Source organism: Ambystoma mexicanum, chromosome 6q, assembly GCF_040938575.1.
Source record: "Ambystoma mexicanum isolate Mex_15411 chromosome 6q, UKY_AmexF1_1, whole genome shotgun sequence".
Classification (NCBI taxonomy): Eukaryota; Metazoa; Chordata; class Amphibia; order Caudata; family Ambystomatidae; genus Ambystoma; species Ambystoma mexicanum.
In genome coordinates, this window is record NC_090937.1 from 39,567,835 (window position 1) to 39,594,063 (window position 26,229).

The 26,229-nt window shown below is 43.2% G+C and overlaps 1 protein-coding gene across 6 annotated transcripts in view; it reads left to right on the top strand.

Annotated features, from left to right (window-relative positions):
- PTPN13 (protein tyrosine phosphatase non-receptor type 13) overlaps positions 1-26,229 on the top strand; it is a 1,388,150-nt gene that overhangs the window by 1,116,736 nt on the left and 245,185 nt on the right. For 5 of the 6 annotated variants that reach the window (XM_069630435.1, XM_069630437.1, XM_069630436.1 and 2 more), the window contains one exon: positions 6,836-6,991. The exons of the other annotated variant lie outside the window; for it this stretch is intronic. In XM_069630435.1, coding sequence (XP_069486536.1) covers positions 6,836-6,991 — 156 coding nt within the window. The remainder of the gene's footprint in view (positions 1-6,835; positions 6,992-26,229) is intronic. 6 annotated transcript variants of the gene reach the window in all.

Below are 26,229 nucleotides of genomic sequence, written 5' to 3' on the forward strand. Positions count from 1 at the left end.
TTATGTGCTCTGTTTGTGTGCCACTCAGGGAGGGCTGGGCGGTGAGCTCAGTGGGTGCGCTGGGGGTAGAGTAGATTAAAAGAGACAGACCCTGATTGTTGATGCTGTATTCGGAGGGCCATCTTGGAGAGGACTTGGAACACATGTGGAGCTGCTGGATGCCTATCTACACTCTCTGAAAGCGGTCACTGAATTCACCCATTATGTATGTTAATGTCAGTTTTGTGCAAGGGTGAACAGGCTGTATCTTATTTGCCATGTGAGTTGCAGTATCACCCAACATTCTCCATTTGAGTGAGTGATTCTTGATTAGTATAGTCTCACGGTTGGTGAGTGGCCGTCATATTAGACCAGCACAACGTCCCGAACAGGTCACCCTAATGAAAAATTGGGAATTGGTTGGCCCATTGTCCTATGTAATTAGAACAGTTCTCATGTGTTGCTGGGTACTGTAGTTCAATGTGCTCTATGCACTATTTGTGATTCATGATCATGATTTTTGATTCTGGGGCTGGAGTTACACAAATTTGGCCATGTGACTCACTATATGGTTGTGAGATTTTGCCAGTTTATGGGTTTGTTAAGGCCTCATTGATCAGTCTTAAGGTAGAAGATCCATCGGTTTTCCCGTTTTAGTAAGAGGGCATGTATGTCATCCCCTCTTGGCGGAATTGTCACTTTTTCCACAATGGTCCATGTTAGTTCATTCTCCTTGTGGGCTTTTTGTTGGAAATGTTCCACCTATGGTATATTTATTCTTAGTCCTTATGCAAGATTGGTGTTTCTGTATTATTTTCTTAATGGGTCTCACCGTCATCCCAATGTATTTGAGATCACATGGGCATGTGATTAAGTAGATCACGTGAGTGGGATTACAGTTAGTAAATGTCAGTTGTCTCCATGAGGTATGAAGAGCCAGATTTAACGTGGTGGTCCTAGAGGTAAGTGGACATAAAACATTGCCCACATGGAGAGTGACCAACTGGTCGTGTCGGGTTCTATAATGTTGGTTGTATGTTGGTCTTTGCTCCCAGATAATAGGACTTCACTAGAGAGTCTCTGATGTTTTCCTTCGTATTATGGCAAAGCGTGGAAGCAGTAAAGGTGTACTGCCCATATTTAAAATTGGCCATAACCTTTATATTTCTTTTTTCACCATGTTCAGGTGGGAGGAATATCTTAGTATTGCTGTGATCCGGTTCTCCTGTGTGGGTCTAGTATTTTGCTCAAGGGTGATATTTCAAGGAATGTTGCGTGCCAGTTTCTTTGCGTTTCTCAGTAGTTTTCTTGGGTATCCTCAGGCTTGTAGTCTTTTTGTATGGTCAGTGCCTTGTCCGTTGTATTCTGCAGTATCGGAGCAATTTCATCTGAGCCTCAGAGACTGTCCAAATGGTAAATTTGACTGGACTGTTTGGGGGGGGGCAAAGCTGTCAAATTGTAGCAATGACTTTCTATCCGTTAGTTTCCTGAATACTGTAGAGCATAGATTCCCATTCTTTGTCATGATTTTGAGCTCAAGGAAATGTACTTATTTGCTGCTGGTAAAGGTACATTTTAAATATCGGTTTCTGCCATTCAAACCAATGTTTCTAGATGTGCCTGGTCTCCCGTACAGATCAACAAAACATCATATATATATGTGCTGATATGGATGTCAATCACCATCAGGGTCTTCATCTGTGGGATGGAGACATAGAGAGACTATATATCTAGGGTGACCTGAATCTGCTTCTGCGGGTCAAATTGTATATTTTTCAAAAGGTTAAGTACTGCAGTGGTATGCTTAATGTAAGACTTCATTTGTGGCATATTGGGTTGTGGGAAGAAGTTGACAAATTGTGACAGTGGTTTGAGGGTGGAATTGATACCCGCTAAGATGGGCGGACCCGGTGAGGGCAAAGGCCTTTGTGTATCTTAGGTAGAGCATAAAATGCAGTGGTTCATGGGAACTGGGGGCATATGAATTCTGCCTCTTTTTTGTTGATGTGACCCTCACTTGCTGCCTCTTCCCCCAGAGTAGAAATTCAAATCCTCTGGTTCTCGGTGGGGTTGCATGGGAGGCATTGGTAGTGTAAGTTGTTACTCAGAAGTATAACAACCATTTCTTCATAGGTTGTTCTGTTCATCAGTACAATTGCTCCCCGCTTGTCTGATGGTTTAATGACCACCTAGGGATTGTTCCTGAGGTTATCTAGTGCTATTTTCTCTAATCTTGATAGATTTTCAAAAACAGTTTTCATGTTTGATTTCTTACAACTTCTTCATTAATTCCTTCTCAAAGGTAATGGCTTCTGGAGTGCTGTTGGTCGGGTGTTGGATGTAGACCTGTGGTCTCACGTGTCTGTGAAGTGTTCTTAAAAGTGGCTGATTTTTTGAAGGACTTTATCCTTCAAATAGATGCATCTCTAGCGGGATTAGGATCTTTCCTTTTGCACAATCACGATGGCCTGGAACACCCAATACTCTACATAGGTATACAACTTTTCCCTAGATAGAAAAACTACTTGGTTATCGAATTGGAAGCCCCTGCTGTTAAATATACTCCCGGTTGGCCAGGGAAAGACTGTCACTACCGAATCCTGATGGAGTGGATATGCGAGGGAGGGAGGACTGCCTCGGTGGAGGGGACTTGCAGAGAGCAGATGAGGTACCCTTAGATGAGACATGGTATCCCCCGTTTACCTCTCAAAATGTTCCCTTAGCACCCCAGACATTTGTGGGCTACTGTATGTCAAACCCTTTTTTACCAATTCACATTCACTCTTACACACACCACTTTGGTACTAATATGAGGAAACAAAAAGAGACAAAAGACTCTAGAACCAACAATGTGCAGTCTAGTAGTCAGAAACCCAATCGGCTCGGCAGGATGTTTAAATACCCGCGATGCAAGAAGGAGGGGGGTGTTCGTTATGGCTGTGGACACGGAAGGACAAAAACCTCCCTGGGAAGTAATGCAGAGGGAAGAGCGAGCGCCGGTGTGGTGGAGCGAGGAGGCTCACTGAGACAGAGCCGCAGCAATAAAGCTGCAGGTTGCAGGGATGCCGAGAGCAGAGGAGAAGCTCCAGGGCATTCGCAGGTGCGGGCAAGGTGTACCCGAGCTCTTACCCGAGATGCTGGGAGAAGTGGAGACCGTGCTAGCCAGAGGAAGCTGAAAGAAGCAAAAGCAAAGCAGACTTGACAGTAGCCGTTGCTACAGTCCACTGCGAGAGAAACCAAAGGTGTCAGAAGAGACCAGCGAGTCCCGTGAAGTGGTAAAGGGACGCCAGGGCATATTGGAGGCGGTCGGTATAAATAAATAGCAGAAAGTGGAAAAGTCTTAACCTGGCAGGGAACGAAACCAGGTTAACTTTGGAAAGCCATATCCCCGATAAGCTGAAGTAAAGTAAATGCAAATGACATTTTAAGTAGAAACTAGCACTTTGTGAATACCGATCTGAAAGAGAGTAAGCATTTTGAATACGGATCTGAATGAAAGAAGTTTTGTGTAAACTTATGAATATGAACTAACTGTATACCTTGAAAGAAAAAGCATTGGCAAGAGCCATATGAACTATATTAAAGAACTGTGTGTTTTGAGAGAACAAGTATTGGCAAGAACCACAAGAGTATGGGAAAGTGCAACATGTGAATAGTGGCAAACAAGTAATGTAAAGCATAAGGAGGAGGTGAACTGAACCTGAACCAAATCCCACTGTAAATCTGAAACAGTGGCAACATGCAGGTGAAGGAGGAGCAAGTTTGGTGTGTCGGTTGCGTGACCTGTAATGGGTGGACCGTGTGGTCCAACAATTGCGCCTAGACCGAGGACACCCACCTATGGAAAAGCCACTCGAAATACCTGCAACAGAGCTTGTGGGTTAATCTTAACAAACTTTGTTAAAGTGTTGAAAGACTTGAAGCCTTGGGGAAGAAAAACCCCTTGGTGTGTTGTGAACTATCTTGAAACCTTGGGGAAACGGAAACCCGTTGGTGCTTTGTGAAATATCCTGAAGCCTTGCAGAGGGGAAACCCAACCCTCTCCCCTTTTTGCGGTTTTGTGAACTATCTTGAATTGTTAGGAAGGGAGATCCTTTCCAACCAAGAGCTGGAAGAAGCTTATAACTGTTGTTTGAACACTTATGATTTTGAAGCTGACATCCCTACATATTGTATAGAAATAGATGTGAGGGCAAGTATAGGTTTTAGACACACATTTACTTTGGACATCCTGACGTCGACTATCCTTAGTTTTGTTTACGTAGGAAAATTCCACCTTAGCATAGGGCAAGTTGGGGCTTTTTCCAGCACTCCTTTTGATTTAATAAAAGTATAAAAAGTAAACTGCAGTTCAGTTGTCTGTGGCTACTTCATGATGCCTTCACGGAGGAGAAAGGGCAATGTGGTTGAAACATATTTTAGAGGGAAATAAAAAACAATACTACATGCCAAAAAGCCAATTGTGGGTATAAGTAGGCATTTGTTCTGAAGCAGGTTCATTTTTCTGAAGCTGGTATAACTTAAAACAGATTTTCCACCTATAGGTATACCAGTTGTCTTGGTGAATACTGTTCTGGGGGTGAAGATACAACTACATAGGAGTAACTTATACCTGAAGCAGCTTGCATCAAAAAAGGCTTTCTATGTAAATGTGCACTATTTTGAGTTCGCATTATCTGGCCTGTGTGAAGGTGTCTCATCCACTAGTCCCTGAGGATCCGTCATCCAGGGGTAGTGGAAGTGGGACACCGGAGGGTGAGAAGTGGTATCCCTTTCCCAATAACAATTTTCCCCATCCTACCAGGTATGATACCTAGGAATTCAACTCCCCCCACCCTTTCCCGATACAGACACTTTCTCACTGACAGTTCACCGTGAGCGACAATGGATTAACACCAGTATACCTGACATGTCCAAACACCATGGACAGGCAAGGTCAGGCAATTGCGGATTATTACACACACCTGACTTCCATCACACTTCCCCACACGGATAAAAGGCGAAGCACGAAAGCACACTCTGAGCGAGGCAATCCACACGAGGAAACAGCAGTTCCAAGATGGCATTTTAATACAAGGAGAAAGACGGCAAGACCAGAGAGAGTCGCAAGGAGGGAAGTACCTGTGACTTCTAAAGACTGTTACTTTAGTGAGCTTTGGAAAGTAAGAAACCGAAGACCAGGAACTAAGGCTGATCAAACCTGCACACTGTGTCAGAGGTACCCGGGGCTCTCCTGCGTCGATAACCAAGGCAGGGAGAAGTGATTGCCGCTGTGGTACTGTCCTTGGCTCCTACAACAAAGCAGCGTCTGAAAAGACAGCACAGCCGGTGAGTCTGAGAGACTTATACCAAACCAGCTTGTGTTTTGAACCAAGGTTGCAAGCGGCAACATTGTACAAAAAGAACTGTGTGTGAGGCGACGCGATTATAATTGGAACAAAAGAAGTAATTGAACTTTGTTATTGAACTCTGGGAGGCAATCCAAGAACCATACACAGAGTGGCCCTGCGTCACGTGGGCGCTCATTCGAAGGTCTCTGTTAGGCATCCAACTGATGCCGAGTGTGAGAAAAAGGAATACTGAGATCGAAGTGGTCATGCAATGGGTCTTGCTAAATCCTGTGCACATTCGAAAGTCTTCGATAGTTTAAACTACATCGCAATTGATCAGAGCCCGGCCGAGGAAGACTAATTGAGTAAAAGAAAGGATCCGGGGTGAACCGTGAGTCGCCCGAAAAGAAATTCTCATAGCCTTGTTTTGAAAGGGATCTGAGGTCGGCAGAGGGGGGATCCAACATTGAACTTTTTTATTAATGAAAAGGATCTGAGTCTGGCGGAGTGGGATCCAGGGTGAACAGGCCCTCTGTGTACAGCAGGCCCTCTGTGTCAAGAGACTTGCAAGAAGTAAAGAGACTTGGACACAGAAGGTCCTGAACTGGGAAAATGGAACTGTATCCTTGTGCTGCAGAAGCCAGAGTGTGTGCTTTGCTCGAGTGATCCGCCTTGCCCTGTGCTGAAAACAATGGCCAGAGCACCCTGACATATAATTTTGTGAACACGTCTTTCTTTTTCATGAACATTACCCCACATTATTTGTAAATTAGTGGTAAGGATTGGTGATAGGTTTTTGTAGTATAGGCCCTTTTAATTTGACAGGACTCTACTAGGACTACATTATTATTATTTGATGGTCGTAGCTTGCTCCCATCTGTAGATTAAGGTTTAAATAGGTCTTGTGAAAGTTCAATAAACACCCTTGAACTGTGGTCAGTTGTGTCTGTCTTACTGCCTTACTGTCTTACTGTTGATACCATGCCTTCCTTACACCTGGCACAACAAGCCTTGTGTTGCTTTCCAGTCCTAAACTGCAACATAGTTCTAATACAGTTAGTGATGAAAATGGAGAATGACCAAAGCACTGCATATTACCAAACGTTGGATTGTTAATGGGGATATATTCAGTAGCAAGCAAGCATTCCGCTTTTATTTTTCTAACGAATACATGCACAATCAGAACAGCAATCATCAACAAGAAGATTCCAGAATGTCCCTTTGTTTTCTTTCTGGTATTGTGAGATTCTTTACTTGATCACTCCTTTCAGAATGTGGTCTTTGTGATCCGTAGTTGAATTTGAAGTTCTACACTTTGTGGAAAACAAAATGTTAAATGCAGGCATATTTCATGTGACTTTTTTAATTACTTGTCTCTTATGTGAGCTTTTCTCCACCAACTACCTTCAAAAGACTACATTTTAAGAAAGGGGCATTTGTGATAATGATTTGAAGCAATGGGATATAAGCTTACATATGCCCCATCTCCAGTCTAAAACATTGGTCATTTGTTTTTGTGTCATCAGACAGGTGTCCTTCATATTGTATTGGAAAAACCTGTGTGTGGAGAATTGGGATTTTCCCTGGTGGGAGGCGAGTATGGTATTTTTGTGAAATCCATCACTCCTGGGGGTCTAGCCGACGTAGAGGGGAGCTTACAGGTTGGCGACAGATTGCTTCAGGTAACCACCTTATATTCATACATAAATGACTAATTCTGTCCTCTCTGCTACTAATGTTTAGAAAAGGACTGGTTGTGCTGAAAGTAGGTGGTTTGTATTATATTATGTGCTTGTCTTTATCTTGTAGCTACAACAAAGATAGCGTTGCCATTTGTTTACTGACAGTTGCCATTGTTCAAGTACACAAGTACCATAGAGAGTGCAATGTTGCGCTGTGGTAGACGAATGCTTGAAAACCAAGCCTAACTTTTGATATCCATGTCTTTTTATTCTATGACACTGTAAGTAAGTAGCAAATCAAATCTATTAAGCACAGTATTTACCAGTGAACCAGTTTTTAGGTGCTGTACATAGAACAAAAACAAGACTAATAATACACAAACAACCTAGCATATTAAGGATACAGAACACATTTTAAAACATTACAATCAAAACACCATATAATCACTGATCATTACAGAAAAGGAATGGACAGAATTCAAGGTACTCGAAATAAAAAAAGATTTTACTTTAAACATCACTTAAAAGCCTCCAGAGAAGAACTTTATTTTATTGTTTATGGTTAAAAAAACCTTTACAATTACAATCAGTAAACAGAAAGAAGAAAAAAAAATTATAACAATTAATATACCAAACCTTACAGTTAGATATAGTCAACAATCATATGCAGAAGAATTAATTAAAAACAACCGAATCTACAAACACCTATATACAAAAATTCATAATCATAAATTCTTAAATTCATAGAAGAATTACAGGCATCAATATTACAGATTTCAGTTAAAATTAACAAATCAAAAAAACCCAATTTACAATCGTAACCATATCATTATCGACAGCCAATATCATAACAGTGCATAAATTCCAGGTAGTAGCAAGAGTAGTCGTAGAGTTCGCACCAACCAACTTATGATAGACACATCCCTAAGCGCTGTTCACTTCAACCAATTCTGAACCAGTGGTGGCTGCTGCTTTTTCAAGTAGTTTGCATTCGAGAATTATCAGAAAATTTGTTAAACTCAACATAAGGCTTTGAGACCTACCCCACATACATCTTTGCCATAAATTTTCCCTGCTCAGGGTTGATCCTGAGCCGAGATACTCTCCAAACATAACTTTCCTTGCAGGTTCAAAATTCACACAATAAACAGTTAGGTGTTTCAACAATTCTATAATATTGTTGATTTTGCAGAATCTACAGTACCCCATATTGATCTTACTTAAAAGAAATCTCAGATAACGCGTCCTAGCTACATGGCAAGGAAAAATGTTGTGATACTTCGGACGATAGCCCCACTGCTTTGGAAACTTAGCGTATTCAGAGAAGGATTTATAAGTATTTATCTTGTCAACCAAAAGACACCAATTATAGCGACAATATTTAAGTTTACATGATGGGAGTCCTAATATCAGGTCCTCTTGACTAATCATGGTGGCAGATAGTAATTCCTCCATCTTTTTCCTAAATTTCAAAAAAGAGGGCGGCTGGCCTTGGGCAATCATCATCCCTAAATCTACATATAATGAATCTCTGGGAGGCGACAACATTTTACCATAATTTGCAAGTAATCGCCAGTGCCATTTGACTGATAACGGCAACAAACCCAACTCATGGCAGATGACTGCATTTGGCGTAGACATAGCCAGACCCAATACTCTCTCCCACATTTTGCCTTGGATTATGTCTTATATTCCCTCTAGGTCATAAAGACATATATCCAAGGCATAGAGTAGAATCGGCTCCACTTTTTGTAAATAAAATTTAAGAATAGGAAGCATAGAAAATTTCCCCAATCGATTGTATATAAGTTTCATCTGTGCAGTAAGCGGTTGCACATTGTTATCTATGATCATCTTCCAGCTGTCAAGTGAATATGTATTCTGTAGGTGATAACCCAGATAACGAATAGAGGATGACTTTGGAATCGAAATACCATTGAGGCACCAAGTAAATTTGGCCGATCTTTTTCGGCCTTCTGCGAAAACAACAATGAAAGACTTTTCCGGGTCCACTTGTAGATTATGTTTACTAGCAAAGGAGTGAAATAGACCCAACTTAGTCTGAAGCCCAAAGGGAGTCCTATCGAAAAACAATAAGTCGTCGGCAAAACTTAACCAATTCAGTGACAAAACTCCTAATTTTATGGGAAAAATGCAAGCCTCCTTCCATTTTTCATCTACATCTAGTAGATATAGGTTAAACAGTACAGCCGCAAGATTACAGCCCTGCTTAAGACCTATTTCCGTAAGGATAGGATCGGTCACTGCACCAGCCTTAGTCAGCCGAATCCTATAATAGTTTGTTTATGCAGAGCTACAATCGTTGTGACCAATTGGGCAGAAAAACCATATTTGATCAATTTAGCCCACAGTATTACTCTAATGACTGAATCAAAGGCTGCAGTAAGATCAAGGGCTGCCATATAAATTGGCCCGGAGATGGAAAACCTAGACAACTGATGTAAATGAGCAATTACAGTAGCATTTAATTGGCAGCCCATGTGACGGCGAAAACCTATCTAGAATTTAGGCAAAAGATTTTGATTACTAACATGTTGGTGGATAGATTGTAGTAGTAATCCGGTGAACATTTTTGCAGCAGAATCCATAAGAGCTATGGGCCTAAAATTGGCTGGTTCATTCATCGGGCCTTTCTTGTAGACCGGTATAATAATGTCCGAGTACTATGAAGCAGGAATTCTTCCTAAATAATGAATGGCATCAAATTTGATTTTGAAAATTGAGGCCCATAGTTGTGGATTAAGTTTAATTAAACATGGAGGAAAACCGTCAGGCCCATAAGCTCTTGAGCCATTCGATTTAACAATGGCCATACGTATATCCTCAATAGTCCAATCACAACCAACAGCAGTAGGGGCAGACAAATTAGTATAAGAGGTGGATAAAAAACCTTGTGGCATAGCAAACTTAGCTTTAATATAGCTATCCCAAGTGGGTGCGGAAATAGATGATTCTTCAATGATGTCTGACTTGCCACTCAGGGTACGCAAAGTACCCCACACTTGTCTAGTTCTATTCTTTAATAATAAAGTTAGGAGATTCTGATTGTCTGTGTGAATCAACTCATATTTCATAGCTTTTATTTGTCTTTTGTATGTTGAGACAATATGCGTTTTCAAATTGTGATACTCTTTCCCATTAAATACCCCGCAGCCAAGTTGTCTAAGCTGATACCGTTTCTCTTGACGTAACTTGACCACCTTCTGGTTATAGTGATGTCGATGGTTAGGCAGACTACTGAATTCCATACTGGTCATAAACTGCGCAACATGTGCAGCAATTCGTGATGAATTCTGTATCTCAGCAAACACACAAGTCTGCCCTCCAGTATACACCTCCAATATGAGTAGATGATCCTTTTGCATATCGGATATAACTTGGTTACATCTCTTTGAAGTCCACTAAACAGACAATCGATTTTGATCAAATTCTATAGTAGAAAGTATCGGATCTATCTCAAGGCTACCAATCTTGACTCCAAGATGGAATTTCAAGGCAAGAATATATCAAGTCAGGAAATATTCTAACCACTTTTTACCATTCATTTTAGAGTTCTTCTTCTGATCATGGTGACAGTGTTTAGCCTCCTTGTCTAACACCACACAAGTTGAATTAAAATCTCCCCCAATAATATTTATCCTTGGGTTGCACGAAAAAGCCTGTTCAAGAATGAGATCCAGATGTTTAGTGATTTTCCCAAAAGAACACTTTGCCGGATTCCAATAGAGATTAATCACAAGAAAACCTTGATAAAGCACATCTTTATGGTTGATTTCAACCACCAACAGGGAGTCATCAGCCCATTTCACAGTGGACTCCAATCTCTGACTTTTATCAATTAAAATAGCAAGCCCCCTGCGGGTTGCCCCAAGATGCCCCTGACAGCAGGCTGCTGATATGATATGGCATTTGTAATGCGCCTATACACAAGTGTTTCAAGGCGCGACAAGGCAGGGAGGGGGGGAACAAGGGGAGACAAACAACGATCCTACTAGGCCAGGTGTCATTCAGATCGCGCAAGTGCATGGGTAGGGGGGAACGGGAAAAGTGCAAGGGGGAAGGGAGAGGGGAAAGTGCAGTACAGGGTTAGGAATGAACAAGATAAATAATAAGGGCCAGCTGGTGGCAAGTGCAAAATAAGTGCAGACAAGTGCTGGGAAGGGGGGCTGTAGGGATACAGAGACAGTCCCGCAGTGCAGGGGTTGCAAGGAAGACAGTGCAGAGGAGAGTGGCTGGGCCAAGGACCGAGATTGGTGAGTGGCCCAGTTGCTGATTCAGTACAGATTCAGAGATTTAGCAGGGGAGAGGGGGGGAGAAAGCAGAAGCAAAGAGGAAGGTTTTGAGGTGCTTCCGGAACCGGAGATGGTTCTCCTCAAGTTTCAGGGAGGCAGGAAGGCTGTTCCAGAGGGAGGCTCCTGCTGCGGAGAGAGATCTCCCCCCAACTCGTTGCTTGGAGAAGCGGCTGACCCTGAGGGAGTTGGAGGCGGAAGAGCGAAGTGCTCGAGAAGGAAGATATTTAGGAAGGGAGAGTTGAAGATATTTTGGCCCCAGGCCCCAGAAGGCCTTGTGGACAATGCAGAGGGTTTTGAACTTAATCCTCGCAGCCACAGGGAGCCAGTGTAGCGATTTCAGTCCTGGAGAGATACGGTCCGTGGGCTTGAGGCCAAGGACAAGTCTGGCAGTCCTGTTCTGGATGAGTTGCAGAGGGCGGAGAGTAAAGGCAGGCAGATTTAGATAGAGGCTGTTACAGTAGTCCAGCTTCGAGAGAACCAGGGCTCTGGAGACAGTGAGCTTCTGGGGGAAGGAGAGGAAAGGAAGGATCCCTTTGAGGAGGTGCAGCTGGTAGTGTGACTTCTTAGAAACGTCAGAAATGTGAGGAGAGAAGGAGAGTGTGGAGTCGAAGATAACCCCGAGGTTTTTTGCCTTGCAGGAAGAGGGCCAAGAGAGGCCGGCCAGAGAGCTGCAGGGAAGGAGGGAGTGGGTGTGCCGATGAGTAGAATCTCGGTCTTACTGGCATTAAGGCAGAGGTTGTTGGCGGCACACCATTCCTGGATAGCAGAAAGAAAGTCAGAGATGAGGGAAGGAGAAGAGGAGGCCGAGGGTAGCCTGAAAAATAAAATCCATCCAAGTCCAATTCACCTACTGCCATGGTTTCTTGTATCAGACATATCGCGGGCCGCATTTTCTTTTCAAGTAATGAAGTCCATGCCCGCAGGTTGGAACTACCACAAGAGTTCCATGTCACAAAAGTCAAAGCCTTGATTTCATCCTACTGTCTATCTATTGATTTAGGCATAGCAGTTGTATTCACGGGCCCTATACCCATCATTCCTGAAAAGGAAGCAGCAAAATTCATGAATTGTTTTAAAAAATCCTCATTAATCATTGGTAAGGTTCCTGCCACACTTAGGATTGCAGGGGGATCTGGAAGAGTGGCTATAAAAATTTCAGCAAGTTCATCTGAACTAAATAGACAAGGAGTTAGACCTAATAATAATTCAAGATCGTCGCGCTGCGCCCAGATTAACCTCGCAATGATATGTGAGTGGAAACCACAGATCATTCGAGTCGGGTTATTATGTGATAGTTTTACCCAATCAATATCATCACTTCTGTTAGTACGCAGGGCTGGGATAGCCTGAAAAGCCTTAAGCATCGCTGAGCGATTCAGACTCATTTTTACAGTGGTTGGGGACTTAGATTCCCAGCCCATAATGGGTGGCATGTCAGAAGTTAAAATCATTACCTCCGTCTTAGGCATAGACTCATCTACATAGACTCATCTACATTCTGTAATGGGTCTGTCCACTGCCATCTTTATCTCATTTTTACAATGGTCAGGCTCTTGTGGTTCAACATTCATACCATCCTCATTAGGTAAGAGGTTTTCGAGTCCTTTTCCCATACTATTAGGTGGAATCCGCCTTGGGGAAGTAATTTTGTGTGATTCACACTCCTGATTAGTTAGTAGTTTGAGGGTCCTGTTATTAGATCTACCTTGTTTTGGTTTAGTGGATACAGCGTTATTCTGTGATTTAACAAGGCCAAGCTACTTTGATTTTGTTCGATGCCTTCTTTATATATAAGGCTGGGAAAAAATCTAACAAGTCAGATTGTTTTTGTTTGACCACACCTCCAACATCATCATGTATTGATTCTCCATTTCCTTTCACATTAGATTGTTTCTCCAACAAATTACGCTTCTCTGGCGAGACTTGACTAACATCAATATTCAGGAGTACTCTACTCCTGATTAAGCTGCTGGAGATCAATCTTCTCCTCTTTTTTCAGCTCAGCTTTAAACGCCTCTTTACCATCTATTGTTAAAAAAAAAATTTCATCAGTTTTACATTTTTTGATTGATTCACCTTACGTTTGGCCGCTCTTACCAAGAGTCTTTTTTGTTTTCTGGATAATACTGGTTCATAAACCTGTTCCTCAGCTGTATCGCCTTTCTGCAATCCCATTGAATTATGAGTTTTATGTGACCCATCTTCCAGATCAATTAGATTGTTTAATGCAGAAGGCCTATCTGGATGTTTTTCAGTACATCCACCAATCAAAAGTGGGGGTAGATCAACCTGGGTCTCTCCGGCTGATTGAACATTAAAGCTATTCTTTGTTGTCCCTATCAAGATCTGTTGGATTGCTACAGCATTTGCTGATGCCATCTTTATCAACTCATCTATTAACTTAGATGGAGGATTAGATTTCTCTTTTTTGTCATTAATGGCGGTAACAGCAGCAAAGGTGGTTATAGCATTTGGCCCCAATCTAGGGTCAGACAGGGTTTGCATGTCTTTATCAATCATTTGGGTATGCATATGTTGTTTCCCTACTGATAGAGCAGCCACAGCATCACAGGTGAATAAGAGACCTTCTATCCGATTAACCTTGGCTAGAAACCTCCATTATCAAACTATGAGAATAAGTGATTTCAGAATGCGTTTGTTCATGATCTTTATCAAGAAGGTTTAATATTCTAGTCAAAACGGGGAAATCAGCTCCAAGGGCAGAAGTGTCCAATAAATTGGTTCCACTTCTCCCTGTAATTCTAAGAGGCTTGCCCGTTGTTCGACTGGAACATTAGAGATCTTAGGTTCGGTCCCCATATGCACACCAACAGAGTCCTGGCTATTTCTCATTTCTGATGGCGAGCTAGTCTCAACATTTTTGAACCCACTGGTGGACTCCTCTAAATGGGGATGCTCATCAAAGTATGCGTGTACCTGAACTTGATCAGATAACAAATTACTTGGAACAGTATGAACATGCACATCTTCCATACAATATCTGCTTACTTTCACCGGAGTTGAGGGCCCTCTTGAAAATCGCATCCTTTTATCTAATAGTGCTTCTATCGCCGGGGCAATTATGGATACGTCAGAAAATCTTGGTTTAGTTGTACTAATTCCCATCTTTGTTAGCAATTCTCCATTAACCGGTACTTCAACACACCCACGCCCAGCTGCCATACCTTCGTCCTGATTCATATCTTTAAACTTATAGATCTCAGATGTGATTAAAGGATCAGGTTTCACAGTGGTTTGAATTGGCAAATTCAGAATGGTAGGTACATGTTCAGAGAGACCTTCCTGTTGTGACAGTTGTCTACTAGATTCACCTTGGAATTCAACACATATAGATCTACCCACATCATTAGAGAAATTAATTTCATTGGTTGCTGGTAAGCTAATATTTTCAACAATAGTTTGGTTAATTTCCGTTGCATTTCTCATCTCAGCTATTGAGTAATGGCTCTTCCAACCACTCCGTAGCCCATTCACCATTTTAAGTACCTGTTGGTTGCTTTTACAACGTGCTCCAAAGACAAGCTAGTCATCAACTGTAATCAAATGGGAAGGGGCTCCGCCCCCGCTCATCACCACACATAAATGGATCCGAGACCCCACAAAGAGCCTGTGGCTTTTAGTAATTACCCACATCCCTTTGTAGCGGGACACCCACCTAACAAGGAACACACAAACAGACAAAGGCGTATACCACCCCGGGGAGAGGCCCGAGCCCCTGCCCCCCCATCTCATCAGTAGGAAACCAATATACTGCAACACACAGAGGGGCGGCCCGCAGAGGTGCGTTGTCCCCGAGGCCCTCGTCCAACCTGACCACAAACACTGTACACTGCTGGCTAACTTAACAGAAATAAATCCAAGAACCAACCAGCAGTAACTCATCTTAAGGCGCATCAGGGCTAGAAGACAACGTGGGGAAACCACACCACGAGCCCCGAAACCAAGCAAGTGGGGCAAGAGGGGGAGCAGCCCAGACACCCGTGGAGAGGGGCTTACCAGGGCTTACCAACAGAAGCTGAAGGACTATGTCTCAGAAAAATAAGGGGAACGGGGCAGGGCAGCTCAGGCTCCGGGCGACGCTCCTGGCACCCTACCAAACATCTGGCCAGCACAGGAGGTGAAGGCCCTGCTTAATCAGGGTCATGAAGGAACTAGTGGAACCAGCACCCCGGGGCACGGGGACCCCTCTGCCCCCATGTCAAGAGAAGACTTCAGGACAGAGATGCTAGCACTGCAGGATAGGTTAGCCAAATCCTTCCAAGAGCAATTTCAACTATTAAGGTTGGACCTAACCTCCGCGTTGGGGGAAATACGACAAGACGTGCGGCACCTGGGCGAAAGAACTGATATTTTAGAAAGCGGTCTGCAGGAGGTGGACAAGGAGACAACGGCCCACAGCGAGGCCATAGAGCGCCTTGACAATGCCAGGCGGAATCTGGAAATTCAAATGGAGGACATGGAAAAAAGATCCTGCAGGATTAACATAAGGGTGAAGATGCTTCCGGAATTGGTCTCGGACAGAGAACTCAAGGGTGAAGTTCAGAACATCTTCGCTGGAATCTTGGGGGTAGAGACCCCGGATGACATAGAGTTAGATCGCATTCACAGAGTAGGCAGGATGGTTAAAGGGCCGGGGGCAAGACCAAGGGACGTACTCGCTGTACTTAACGAACGAGGCGTGCGATACAAGTGGACCTTCCCGTTTGGCTTAGTGTTTGACTGGGAAGGAGGTCAGAAGCGAGTCACGTCGGTACAAGAGGGAGCTGACATCATGCAACTGGACCTAGATGAAGCACACACAACTATAGGAACAAAGGCTTCAGACTCCAGCCCACGATCAAGACCCTGGGAATGGACCACAGTTGGAGAAAAAAGGAGAAGAGGCGAGAGTGGGCAGACCCCCCCGGAAAGACAGAGAACAGGACATGGCAGAGGCGGATAGAACAGGGGAACCAGAGAACACTTAAACAAGCAATGTCACAGGGGTGGTGGGCCTCGGAAGGAGGTAACAGGGCAGGGGAGAGGGGACAAACATCCTGGAATTAGAAAGGGTGGGAATGCCCGAAGAAAGTGAGGAGGGGAAGTGGGAAGGGCAAGCACTTCCAGAAGGGGAGGGGAAAAGGGAGGGAGGACAGGGGGGGAGTTAGGTTGAATCAGGGGGCAGGGGGGTGCAGAGTGACGCAGGCGGGAAGGGCAAGCTCTCCTAGGGGGAGTGAGGGGGAGGGATGGGGGGAGTTGGGGTAGGGAGGGTGTGGGGGCACTTCAGGGAGTGGAGGAACTGGGGGTCACCAACAAGTGAGGGGCAAGACTGGATCCATAACCATTCAAGTGGCTAACCCATAACGTCAGGGGGCTTACTCTCCCCTTAAAAGGAAGAAATTAGAGCAATTTAAGAGGAAAGAGGGGCTGGACGTCCTGGGGCTACAGGAAACGCACCTCATGCATAAGGACATGGGGCAGCTGAGATTGAGGGGGTTCGACCAAATCTTGCATGCCTCTGAAAGAATAAAACCGGGGGAGTGGCCTTAGCCATTAAAAACACTTTTGACTTTAGAGTCACGGAGACCCTACGGGACAAGGAGGGCAAGTACATATTAGTCAAGGCGACGTACCAGGATCTCCCCTATACCATAGTCATGGTGTACGCACCGAACTCCGGACAGGAGCAGTTCATGAAGCACGTCTTGGGGATACTAGAAGAGAAAGCAGGGGGTCACATAATCCTGATGGGGGATCTCAATATAGCCTGGTATAGGGAACGGGACAGGACGTGGAGCTCTGGGAGGGGCGGGGGGCAAGCGGTGATGACAGCGTAACTAAGGGATACGATTGGAAGGGCGGGACTACGGGACGCATTGCGGGAGCTGAAGGGGGATGAGGAGGGCTACACTTTATCAGGAGTTCATGGGTCACAATCAAGAATTGACTACGTCTGGGTCTCAGCAGGCCTGGTGGGTCGTATGGGAAGCTGGAAAGTATTCTCAGTAGGATAATAAAAATAGAAGAAAGTGACAATGTATAATGGGAAGTAAAGTGTTGTCAAACGGTAGTCATGCAGAAATGACATAAATAACAAATGGGCTCACCAATAATCAGATCGGGTTGAATCCCTATCACTAGGGACCCTACAGAATCCACGTAATACTATCACTGAATTTAATGACAAATTGCTTACTATACCTCCTCTGTATGATTGACCTTTTTCGGAATCTGATCTGAATTTGGTATGTACACCCTTACTGTGAATTTTCTTATTTTGTTTCTAACTGAACTGATTTATATAAATGTTGATTCAATGCTAAATACTATTTGCGTATGTTGGGTGTCTGCAACCCGACTGTTTCACTCTCTGTTTTGACTTTTCCCAAATTGGGTTTTGTTCATAATGCATGGATTTAAATGTGTACCTAATTTTGTATCTAATTTTGTACTTGTTATTTCACAAATGAACACTGATAATCACATATAACAGCCTTGAGGACGACCTTACTGGTCGAAACACATGTCGGCTGTGACCACAATAAACCACTTTTCACACTATTGGACTTTACTTATTCAAGGATATTTGAATCTACACTTTATGATTAAGAAACTGTCCATTTGAAAACTGAGCCCTTTGCTCAGTATTAGCTGCAGAAACTCCAATTTGTACTTTTACCTGTATAGGGTAGCAAAATTCCACCGCTCAGGTGTAGTGATGGAAATAAAATGTTCCTCAATTTCGGTAAAACTTCTTAGACCTTCTTGCATACTTTGTGTCCTTAATTTGTTGCTGTAGGTAAAAGAGGATTTGTGTCAACTGAGATTCTGCTCCCATCCATAGAGAGATAATCACAAATAATTCTAATCTCAATGGTAAGGGGTTTACTGATATCTTAATCCAGCATAAAGTGAATGGTATGAATCTTACCAATGTTTTGTGTCTTCTGCCCAATCCTCCATTACCTGTACTTGCCTATTCTGTATTAGATGTCCCAGGCTGATAGCTTACTATCCCATATAGCCCTGCAAATGTAGGTAGAAAAGTAGCTTTTAGGATACTGAACTAGTTACCAATTATTAGAGATAATACCTTCTTCCAGAATTATATTTATGGGCAAAGATTTTGGTATAAAGACATGTAACCGCAAAAAGTAACCGTTCTCTGTGGACAGACATTACAACACTCATCAGTTGTTGAAAATCAATGATCCTGTAGGTCGCTGTTCCGATTCACTAATTGTTTGATGGGCATGTGTGGCTGGCTGACATACCCAGAAGCAGACATTGGGGGGAGACAAGTGTTGGTGTGCTGCTGCATACTGGGGCTGACTGTGCTCTCTCCCCACCTGTTGCCTCACCCTGGCGCGGTGCAATTCACTGCAGTGCAAATTTCCCAGAAACCGTGCAATCTAGGGTTGGGGACTGGTCCACTGATGTTTCGCTGATTTCAGGAAACCGTCTCATGTGCAAAGGTGCGGAAATCCGGGAAAAGGGTGGGGTGTCCAAATGGTATGCAGCCATTGATGTACTGTCAGCTATCTCTAATCTGAAGTCTGCATCTCCTAATGATGGTATATCCCTTGTTCTTTTAAAGGAGGTATCTGCTGATTTGATCGAGCATATTACCACTGCTGTTAATATCTCTTTCTCTAGTGGGCTTATTGCTCCGTCTCTCAAGCTTGCCCTGGTAGTCCCTCTTCTTAAGAAGCCCTCTCTCGATCCCGATGTTCTATCTAATTACCGCCCTATATCACTCCTATCCTTCCTTATGAAGTTGATGGAGGCACTGGTGTCCCCTCTTTTGTCCAACTTTCTTGAATCCTCCCATTTCTTTGACCTATTTCAGTCTGGTTTCCGGCCTGGGAGGGGCACTGAATCTGTCTGGAACTCGGTACTCAATGATCTGGTATGTCTGGTTGAAAAGGGTGGTGTCGGAGCAGTCCTGCTTTTAGACCCGTCGGCTGCTTTCGACACATTCGATCCTGCTCTCTCGTCCCTCCGACGCTGGCCTCTCCAGCCGGGTCCTTGACTGGTTCACTTCGTTTCTGTCTGATCGCTCCCAGTCTATCTCTCTTCCTCCTTTCCGTTCTGGCTTGGTTACACTTCTTTGTGGCGTTCCTCAGGGTTCTGCACTGGACCCTATTCTTTTTAACATTTATATCAGATCTCTTCTGCTTCTCATCCGGTCGCATGGTTTCCGCTACTACTCTTCTGTGGACGACACACAGATCCTCGTCCGCCTTGATCTTACTCAAGCCGAGACTGCAGCATGGCTCAGGAGCTGCCTGGAGGATCTGGGGCGCTGGATGATGAGCAATTGGCTACAGCTTAATGTCAGTAAGACTGAGGTCCTGGTTGTGGGTACTTCATCTCCCCAACTGTTCTGGACCTCTCAATTCCGGCCATCTAGTCTTGGCCCTCTTCCTTTTCCGGTCCAATCGGTCCGGAATTTAGGTGTTAAAATCTCTGCCTCTCTGTCCCTGGATAACCAGGTGGCTAGTGTATGCAGTGCCGGGAACTTCAAACTTTACATTCTGCAGAAAGTCATGCCATTCATTCCTGCTGAATGTCAAGCTCCGGTGGTGGCAGCTCTGGTTCTCAGCACCCTTGATTATTGTAACTCTCTTTATTAGGCCCAGCCTCGCTATTTGATCAAAAGGCTTCAACTGCTGCAAAATGCTGCCGCTCGCTCCATACTTCGCCCTCCTTTTGGATCTCACCTCTCCCCTCTGCTTAAGAAATTGCACTGGCTTCCCGTGGCCAGCCGGATTTTGTTTAACTCTCTGTGTCTGGTGCACCGTGCCTTTTATGGCATGGGCGCCGAGTACCTTCAAGCCAAGTTTATTCACTACGTCCCTACTCGTTTGTTGACATCTGTCCGTGTCTCTTGTCGTAGTTCCCCGCTATCGCTGGTCGTGCCTTCTCTGTGGTTGCTGCCAGAGCCTGGAATGATCTCCCTACTGCTCTTCGTGCCACTGAAGATCATCTCACTTCCCGCAGGCTGTTGAAAACGACTCTTTTTTTAGGCAGCCTTTCTCTTTTCTCAGTTGTTGGTTTTGACATTTGTTTTCCTCCCAGTAGCCAGCGCCAAGATGCCTTTGGGTGTACGTGCGCTTTACTAGGTTTCTATAACATAAAAGCCAGTAATGTCGGGGGGGGGGGGGTCCTGACAGGTAACTATGCAAAATTTGGTGCAGATTGGTGAAATGATGTGAAATTGTATAAGGAACAACGCTTCACCAAGCTACAAACCCAGCAACAAACCAACACATTTTCACTTTTATAAACCTAGATAAAATTAAATTACATTTTCAAACTTAGTAGCATTTAAATTATAATACTCATACTGTACATAAAAACAAATACAAATTTCCAATTTGTACTACAAAATAATTACTAAATAGTGCAAAATGTATATAGTTACAAAAGCAGCCCAAATGTAAGACACATTAACATAAAGCAATAAAAATAGTTTCACATTTTTATCAAACATAAAGAAATGTTTGTAATACAAATTACATGACCTTCACTGTAAAACATGTTACACCCTGAGCAACATATTACAAAAGTAGGGTAAGTTATGGTTACAATATTTTATTTAAATGATATTTTATTTAAATGATATATTTTTAAATGTATTGATAATATATTTTTATGTTACCTTAACATTTATTTATTTTGTTTGTACACTTTAAGTTTTGCTGGTTTGACCTCAACTCTTTTGTATACATTTCTTTCAAATAATATACTTATATATATAAATATACATGTGACGAGGAAGAGTGACATGGTGGTTATGGTGTACTGTGACTAATAAGAGTGACAGAGGTAGTGGGAGAGCTGTGAAGAGTAAGAGTGAGTTGGTGGTAGTGGGGTAAGGTGACGAGTAAGTGACATAGTGGTAGTGGGGCACTGTGATGAGGAAGAGGGATGTGTGTGTAAAGGTATGATTACTGTTGGGCACTGCGATGAGGGAGAAGGTTATGAGGTTATACAGGTAAGATTACTATTCAGTACTGGGATGAGAAAGAGAGATGTAGGGGTTCGGGTAGGATTACTAATTTGGTACTGTGGCGAAAGAGAGAGGTAGAAGTGACGTCAGAAGTGAATCAAGATCTTCACTGTTAAGTCACATGACGCGTGTACAATCAAATCAACAAAGGATATAGTAAACGATCAGCTTTCTTCGGTATTTCATCGTACACTTTTTCTGCTTTTTGAAAACATTTAACACACCCAAAACACTAATAGCCTCCTAGTACCTCTCTCCCACACATTATAAATACATTTAGGAAGCAATTCGTGTACTTTTTAAAATAATATTACAAAAACTGATTGCTTCCTAAATTAATTTAAAATACTCCTCTTCCCCTAACTAGCAATCACAGTGATTGCCACATCTCAATATATTATAGTTCCGAAGTGTTTACTATTTATTTTGGGAGGGGGTCTTTTTTTCTACTTGAAATGAAACTAGCCTCAAACCTCCACCATTTATCCTTTCTTACCCTGCCCACGTGCTTCCTAGTCTCAAAACTACCCCACTTCCACCCCTTAAATCATTTTAGGTCAGCTTCCAAGAAGGATTTGAGATTCTAATTGAGATATGCATAATGGCAGACTTTCAGAAATGAGAAACCTTGGCACCAGCAATGCATCATGGGAGAGATAACTACATTTTTGGGAACAGGTGCACAGTGCTTTATGGCAAATAAAAAATAAAACGCTGGACGGATTAACGGCAAACCAACAAAGGATTTCCTTTGAACGCTTATGCAAGACGTGTTCCTTAATTGGTGCAAATTCGTTCAGCAATTTGGGCTGTGTGCTTGAGCAAAAATGTGGTTTTAACATTTCCAATCAAATGGAAAAGTAAAAGCCACACCCTTTTTTGACCATTTATATCTTTCAAACCGTTACATGGATTTGCACAAAAACTTCCAGTTCTGGAGGCCTGGGCCCCAACTTTTGTATGTAAAATGACGTGCTGATCTGTCTTACAGCTCAAAGGTTATGAGACATAGAATTTTCGCATTTCCTATGGATGATGGGTTTCAACTTGACTATAGGGCGACACTATATATATCTATATGTTCTAGTGTCTTCACAGAGCACAAGTACAAAGGGAACAGTCGGCTATCATTGGGTCCAGGAGTATAGCTCCGGGGCAACGCATTTTTCTTGGAAGTATGACAACACATAGCAACAGAGGTTTGAATCCTGGTCTCACGCTTAAAAAGCAGTCTCCGCTATTAAGCGCATTATAAAAAGAACTATTATAATTAATAATTGGTGTTATTAGTGGTCGATTGGCTCTTGCACTATGGTATTCACAGGGTCATCATGTCTCATTATTCATCAAGAGAAAACCACATTGGGTACATGTTACAATGGAGAACGGACAAGAAGCAACACACCCAAATGGGTTGACTTGTACATTGAGTTGTCTTTGACACGTTATGTATTTACAGTATTGGAAATAAAAGGAAGTGCCCGAACATTCGATACTGGAGAGACCTGAATGATATTGTTCACACCAGAACACAGGCCAATGAAGACAGCTGATCAAACTAATTAGTTGTGAGAAGTGAAAGGAACCATATGGATGATTTAAACTCAGGAGGCAATGCCTACTGTATTATTCTCCATGTGATCTACTGTATGTAAAGTTCCCTGAAATGACATGGGCATAAAACCATATTTAACTGGATTAAAAGATGTTTGAAGCTGGAGACGAGCAGTGTCATTTTGTGTTAGGATGCAGGGGTGCCCCTCTATCACCCCTCCTGTTTTTGCCCTGGCTGAATTATGTATATTCAAACACAAATTTAAAACGTACATCTTTTACCTGGAGTATATATTTATATGTGTGTGTACATGCTTGCGAGGGGTTGCCTTTGATTGTGTGTGCATGCAGCGTTAATCTAGATTTGTGATGGTGTGAGCAAAGTGTGTAAATCAGTGGTGGCTTGTGTGCATGGTATGAAAAACCTAAGGGCCTTTCCCAACCTACTCCCCGGGGATCTTCTACGCAGGTGGCCGGGGCAGGCCATCGCGTTTCAATCCCAACGCTGTGGGCGGACAAGTGAGGGAGGATCACCTGGGTAGAGGGTCCTTGGGGATTGTGGAGGGAATACCCGAAGGGGAGACATGGTATCCCCCCCTTCTTGATAGTGACCTTTCCAACCACTCCTCAGCCTTTATAGGGTATATTCAAGCACACGCTCCCCCTTTCCCTAAACACTATTAAAATTCTGAACGAAGACGAAGAAATCAAGAGGAGTACAGATTTCTCATGAGAAACACCACTACTGTACTGGGATTAAGAAGATGCAGATCAAGGCACACCAACTTCCCCAATGGATTCATGAGGCCAGGCAGAGTCAGGAAATTGGCTTTAACTATGCCAACCTGCAGCCTGTTAAATATTTATTTATTCATTTGCATTAAAATTGAATCAACAATTATTTTTAGCAAAAAAGAAAAAGTCTTTGTTCTCATCAACGTTCGTACATAAAGGTGATTTCCAATTTACAGTTTAAAAGTTTTTTAGAGTTTTCAGCCTCTAGGAAAACCTCTCAAGAACTTGACCACCGCAATTACATTTTGATTTTTTATCCAGCCATCAAACACGACCCCCAACCGCTGACCTCAGCTAGTGCAAAATGTGAGATAAGAGCTCTAAAGTGTTTTGAACGAAGCTCTCTCAAAGCTGGACAAAGTGCCATCAAATGAAACAGTGATTCTATTTTAGACTTGCCGTTACAGTACCGGCAATGTTTTTCTGAGGATTGGCCCCGAATTGCTTGAATCTCATTAGTAGGGTGCAAGTTCAAACGTGCTCTCAGAAAATAATCCCTGACCCTTTTATCAGGAAACTGTTTCAGATATTCGCAGACTGTATTGGTTCTTCGAACTTCTGAGGGTAGGCGCGCTACTGATTGTTAACTGTTAGCCGACTCCAGTGTTAGAATCCAGTCGCTGTCTTGAAGTTTTCTTTTTACCCGTACTGGGTCAGACAATAATTTCTCTATAGAGCTGCCAATTTCTTCTAGTAAAGACAGCGTAGTTGAGCGCAATCTGATTAAGGTCGAATTGGAGTCGGACAGCATTTCTCTATGCACCATTTCTAACTATTTAGATGGATAGAAAAGGAACACACATATTTGGCAAAAGGAGCAAGTTGGAGCGCGTTTTGGAGCTCGGATCACAGCAGGACCAGGAACCCGGGATGTCGAAATACTGAGGGCCTGTTAGGTGAAGCCGAGGGAAGTGTGGCAAGGGAGTCGTGTCTCCAGGGAGCCAGAGGTGTCTGCAGGAGGAAGCCGAGGGGGCATGCTTATCCTGTGGTGCATGCTGCCCAGTCCATGCTTGTTTGCCTGGGTAAGAAGAAGAGCCCATGAGGGCGCCTAAGGTTAGGTGGGGAGACCCTGACCTCGGACGCAATGACGTCAAGGAAGGAAAGCTGAAGGAGGCTGAGGCTGTTCCTTTGCCTGGAAAGAAAGGACAGTATACATTGTATGATAGTAACTGCGAGCAAAAGCACTCGTTATTGAAAGTCTCCTGCAGCCAATTTAACAAATGAGTAATGCGAAAAGGATACCGCCAACAAGAGGACAATGGTAAAAGTGTTCTGGAAGGAAACAGTATCACAGAGTGGTCATGTATAAGAATATAAGCATTCGCAAGTTTCTGTAAAAGAAAAGGGAAGCACTGTGACGGCAGGGAGCTGTGCGTGGCTGAAAACGTAGCAAAATAGAAATCATTACCGAAGCTCCTCATCGGACGGGGAGCTGAAAGAAAATTGGAGTAAAGAGCAAAGTGGAAGTGGAAAAAAGAAGGCTACATGAAAATTGAAGTAAGAGCAAAAGAAGGCTACATGAAAATTGAAGTAATTTGAAACTGAAACACCGATACTAAAAGATACATTGTGAGTGAACCAAGAATATTGAGAAGCATTCGGGTGGCCCCCAGGCAGGAGGCTGATCCAGGAGGGCCAAAGAGGTTGTACGCTAATAAACCATGAGTAAAGTTAGGCACTTGGTTGCGCGAACTGTGATGGGTGGACGGTGCGGTCTGCAAACCGTGCCACGACCGGGTGAGGCCTAAGTAGGAGGAGGACTTGGTTTTGCATGGGGAAGGGAGACGCGCAAACAATAATTTAAGTGATATTTTCTGAAGAAACTGTTGTATAATTTTGTGTTTGAAAACAAAGTTAAGAAGGACTTGTTTGAGATACTGAAGTTGAAGGTCAGAAGGACTTAGTTTTGCATGGGGAAGGGAATCCCGCAAACAACAAGTGAAGAGTGATATTTTCTGAAGGAACTGTTGCGAATTATACTTTTGTGTTTGAAAACAAAGTAACCTTGAACATTGACACTTTGAAAGATATTCGTGAGGCTCCAAGCTCAAGACAAGGGGAGCCTGAGAGACCCCGTGAAGAAGTGAATCCAGATAAGGAAAGGTACTGTGAATTTTGCCAAGGGAATCCTAAGAATTTGTCGAACTTTCTTACCCCGAGTGTCTTGAACTTGGGGTAGGAGCTGTGGAAGAGCTCCATTTTCACATTGACTTTGCTTTGAACACTGTTAAATTGGCCAAATCCCACACACCCTATTACTTTGTAGAAGTGAGGGCAAGCATAGGTTTCGACACAGGCAGTTATTTACTTTTGACTAACAGACTTGGACTTCCCTTAGTTTCTTTTTTTTCATTAGGGAGCATTCCCACCCTAGAGTTAGGGCAAGCTAGGTATTTTTCCATCCTGACCACCAAAAATTAAGGTTTTCCAAATAAATCTATTTGTCTGTGTCATCTCTTGATACCCTGCCCTGCCTGTCTCAAAATGGGTAAAAGAGTGCCACACTTCTTGTTTTTGTGCAAGATGAAAAAACATAAAATTTTAATTCACTTTTAAAACCT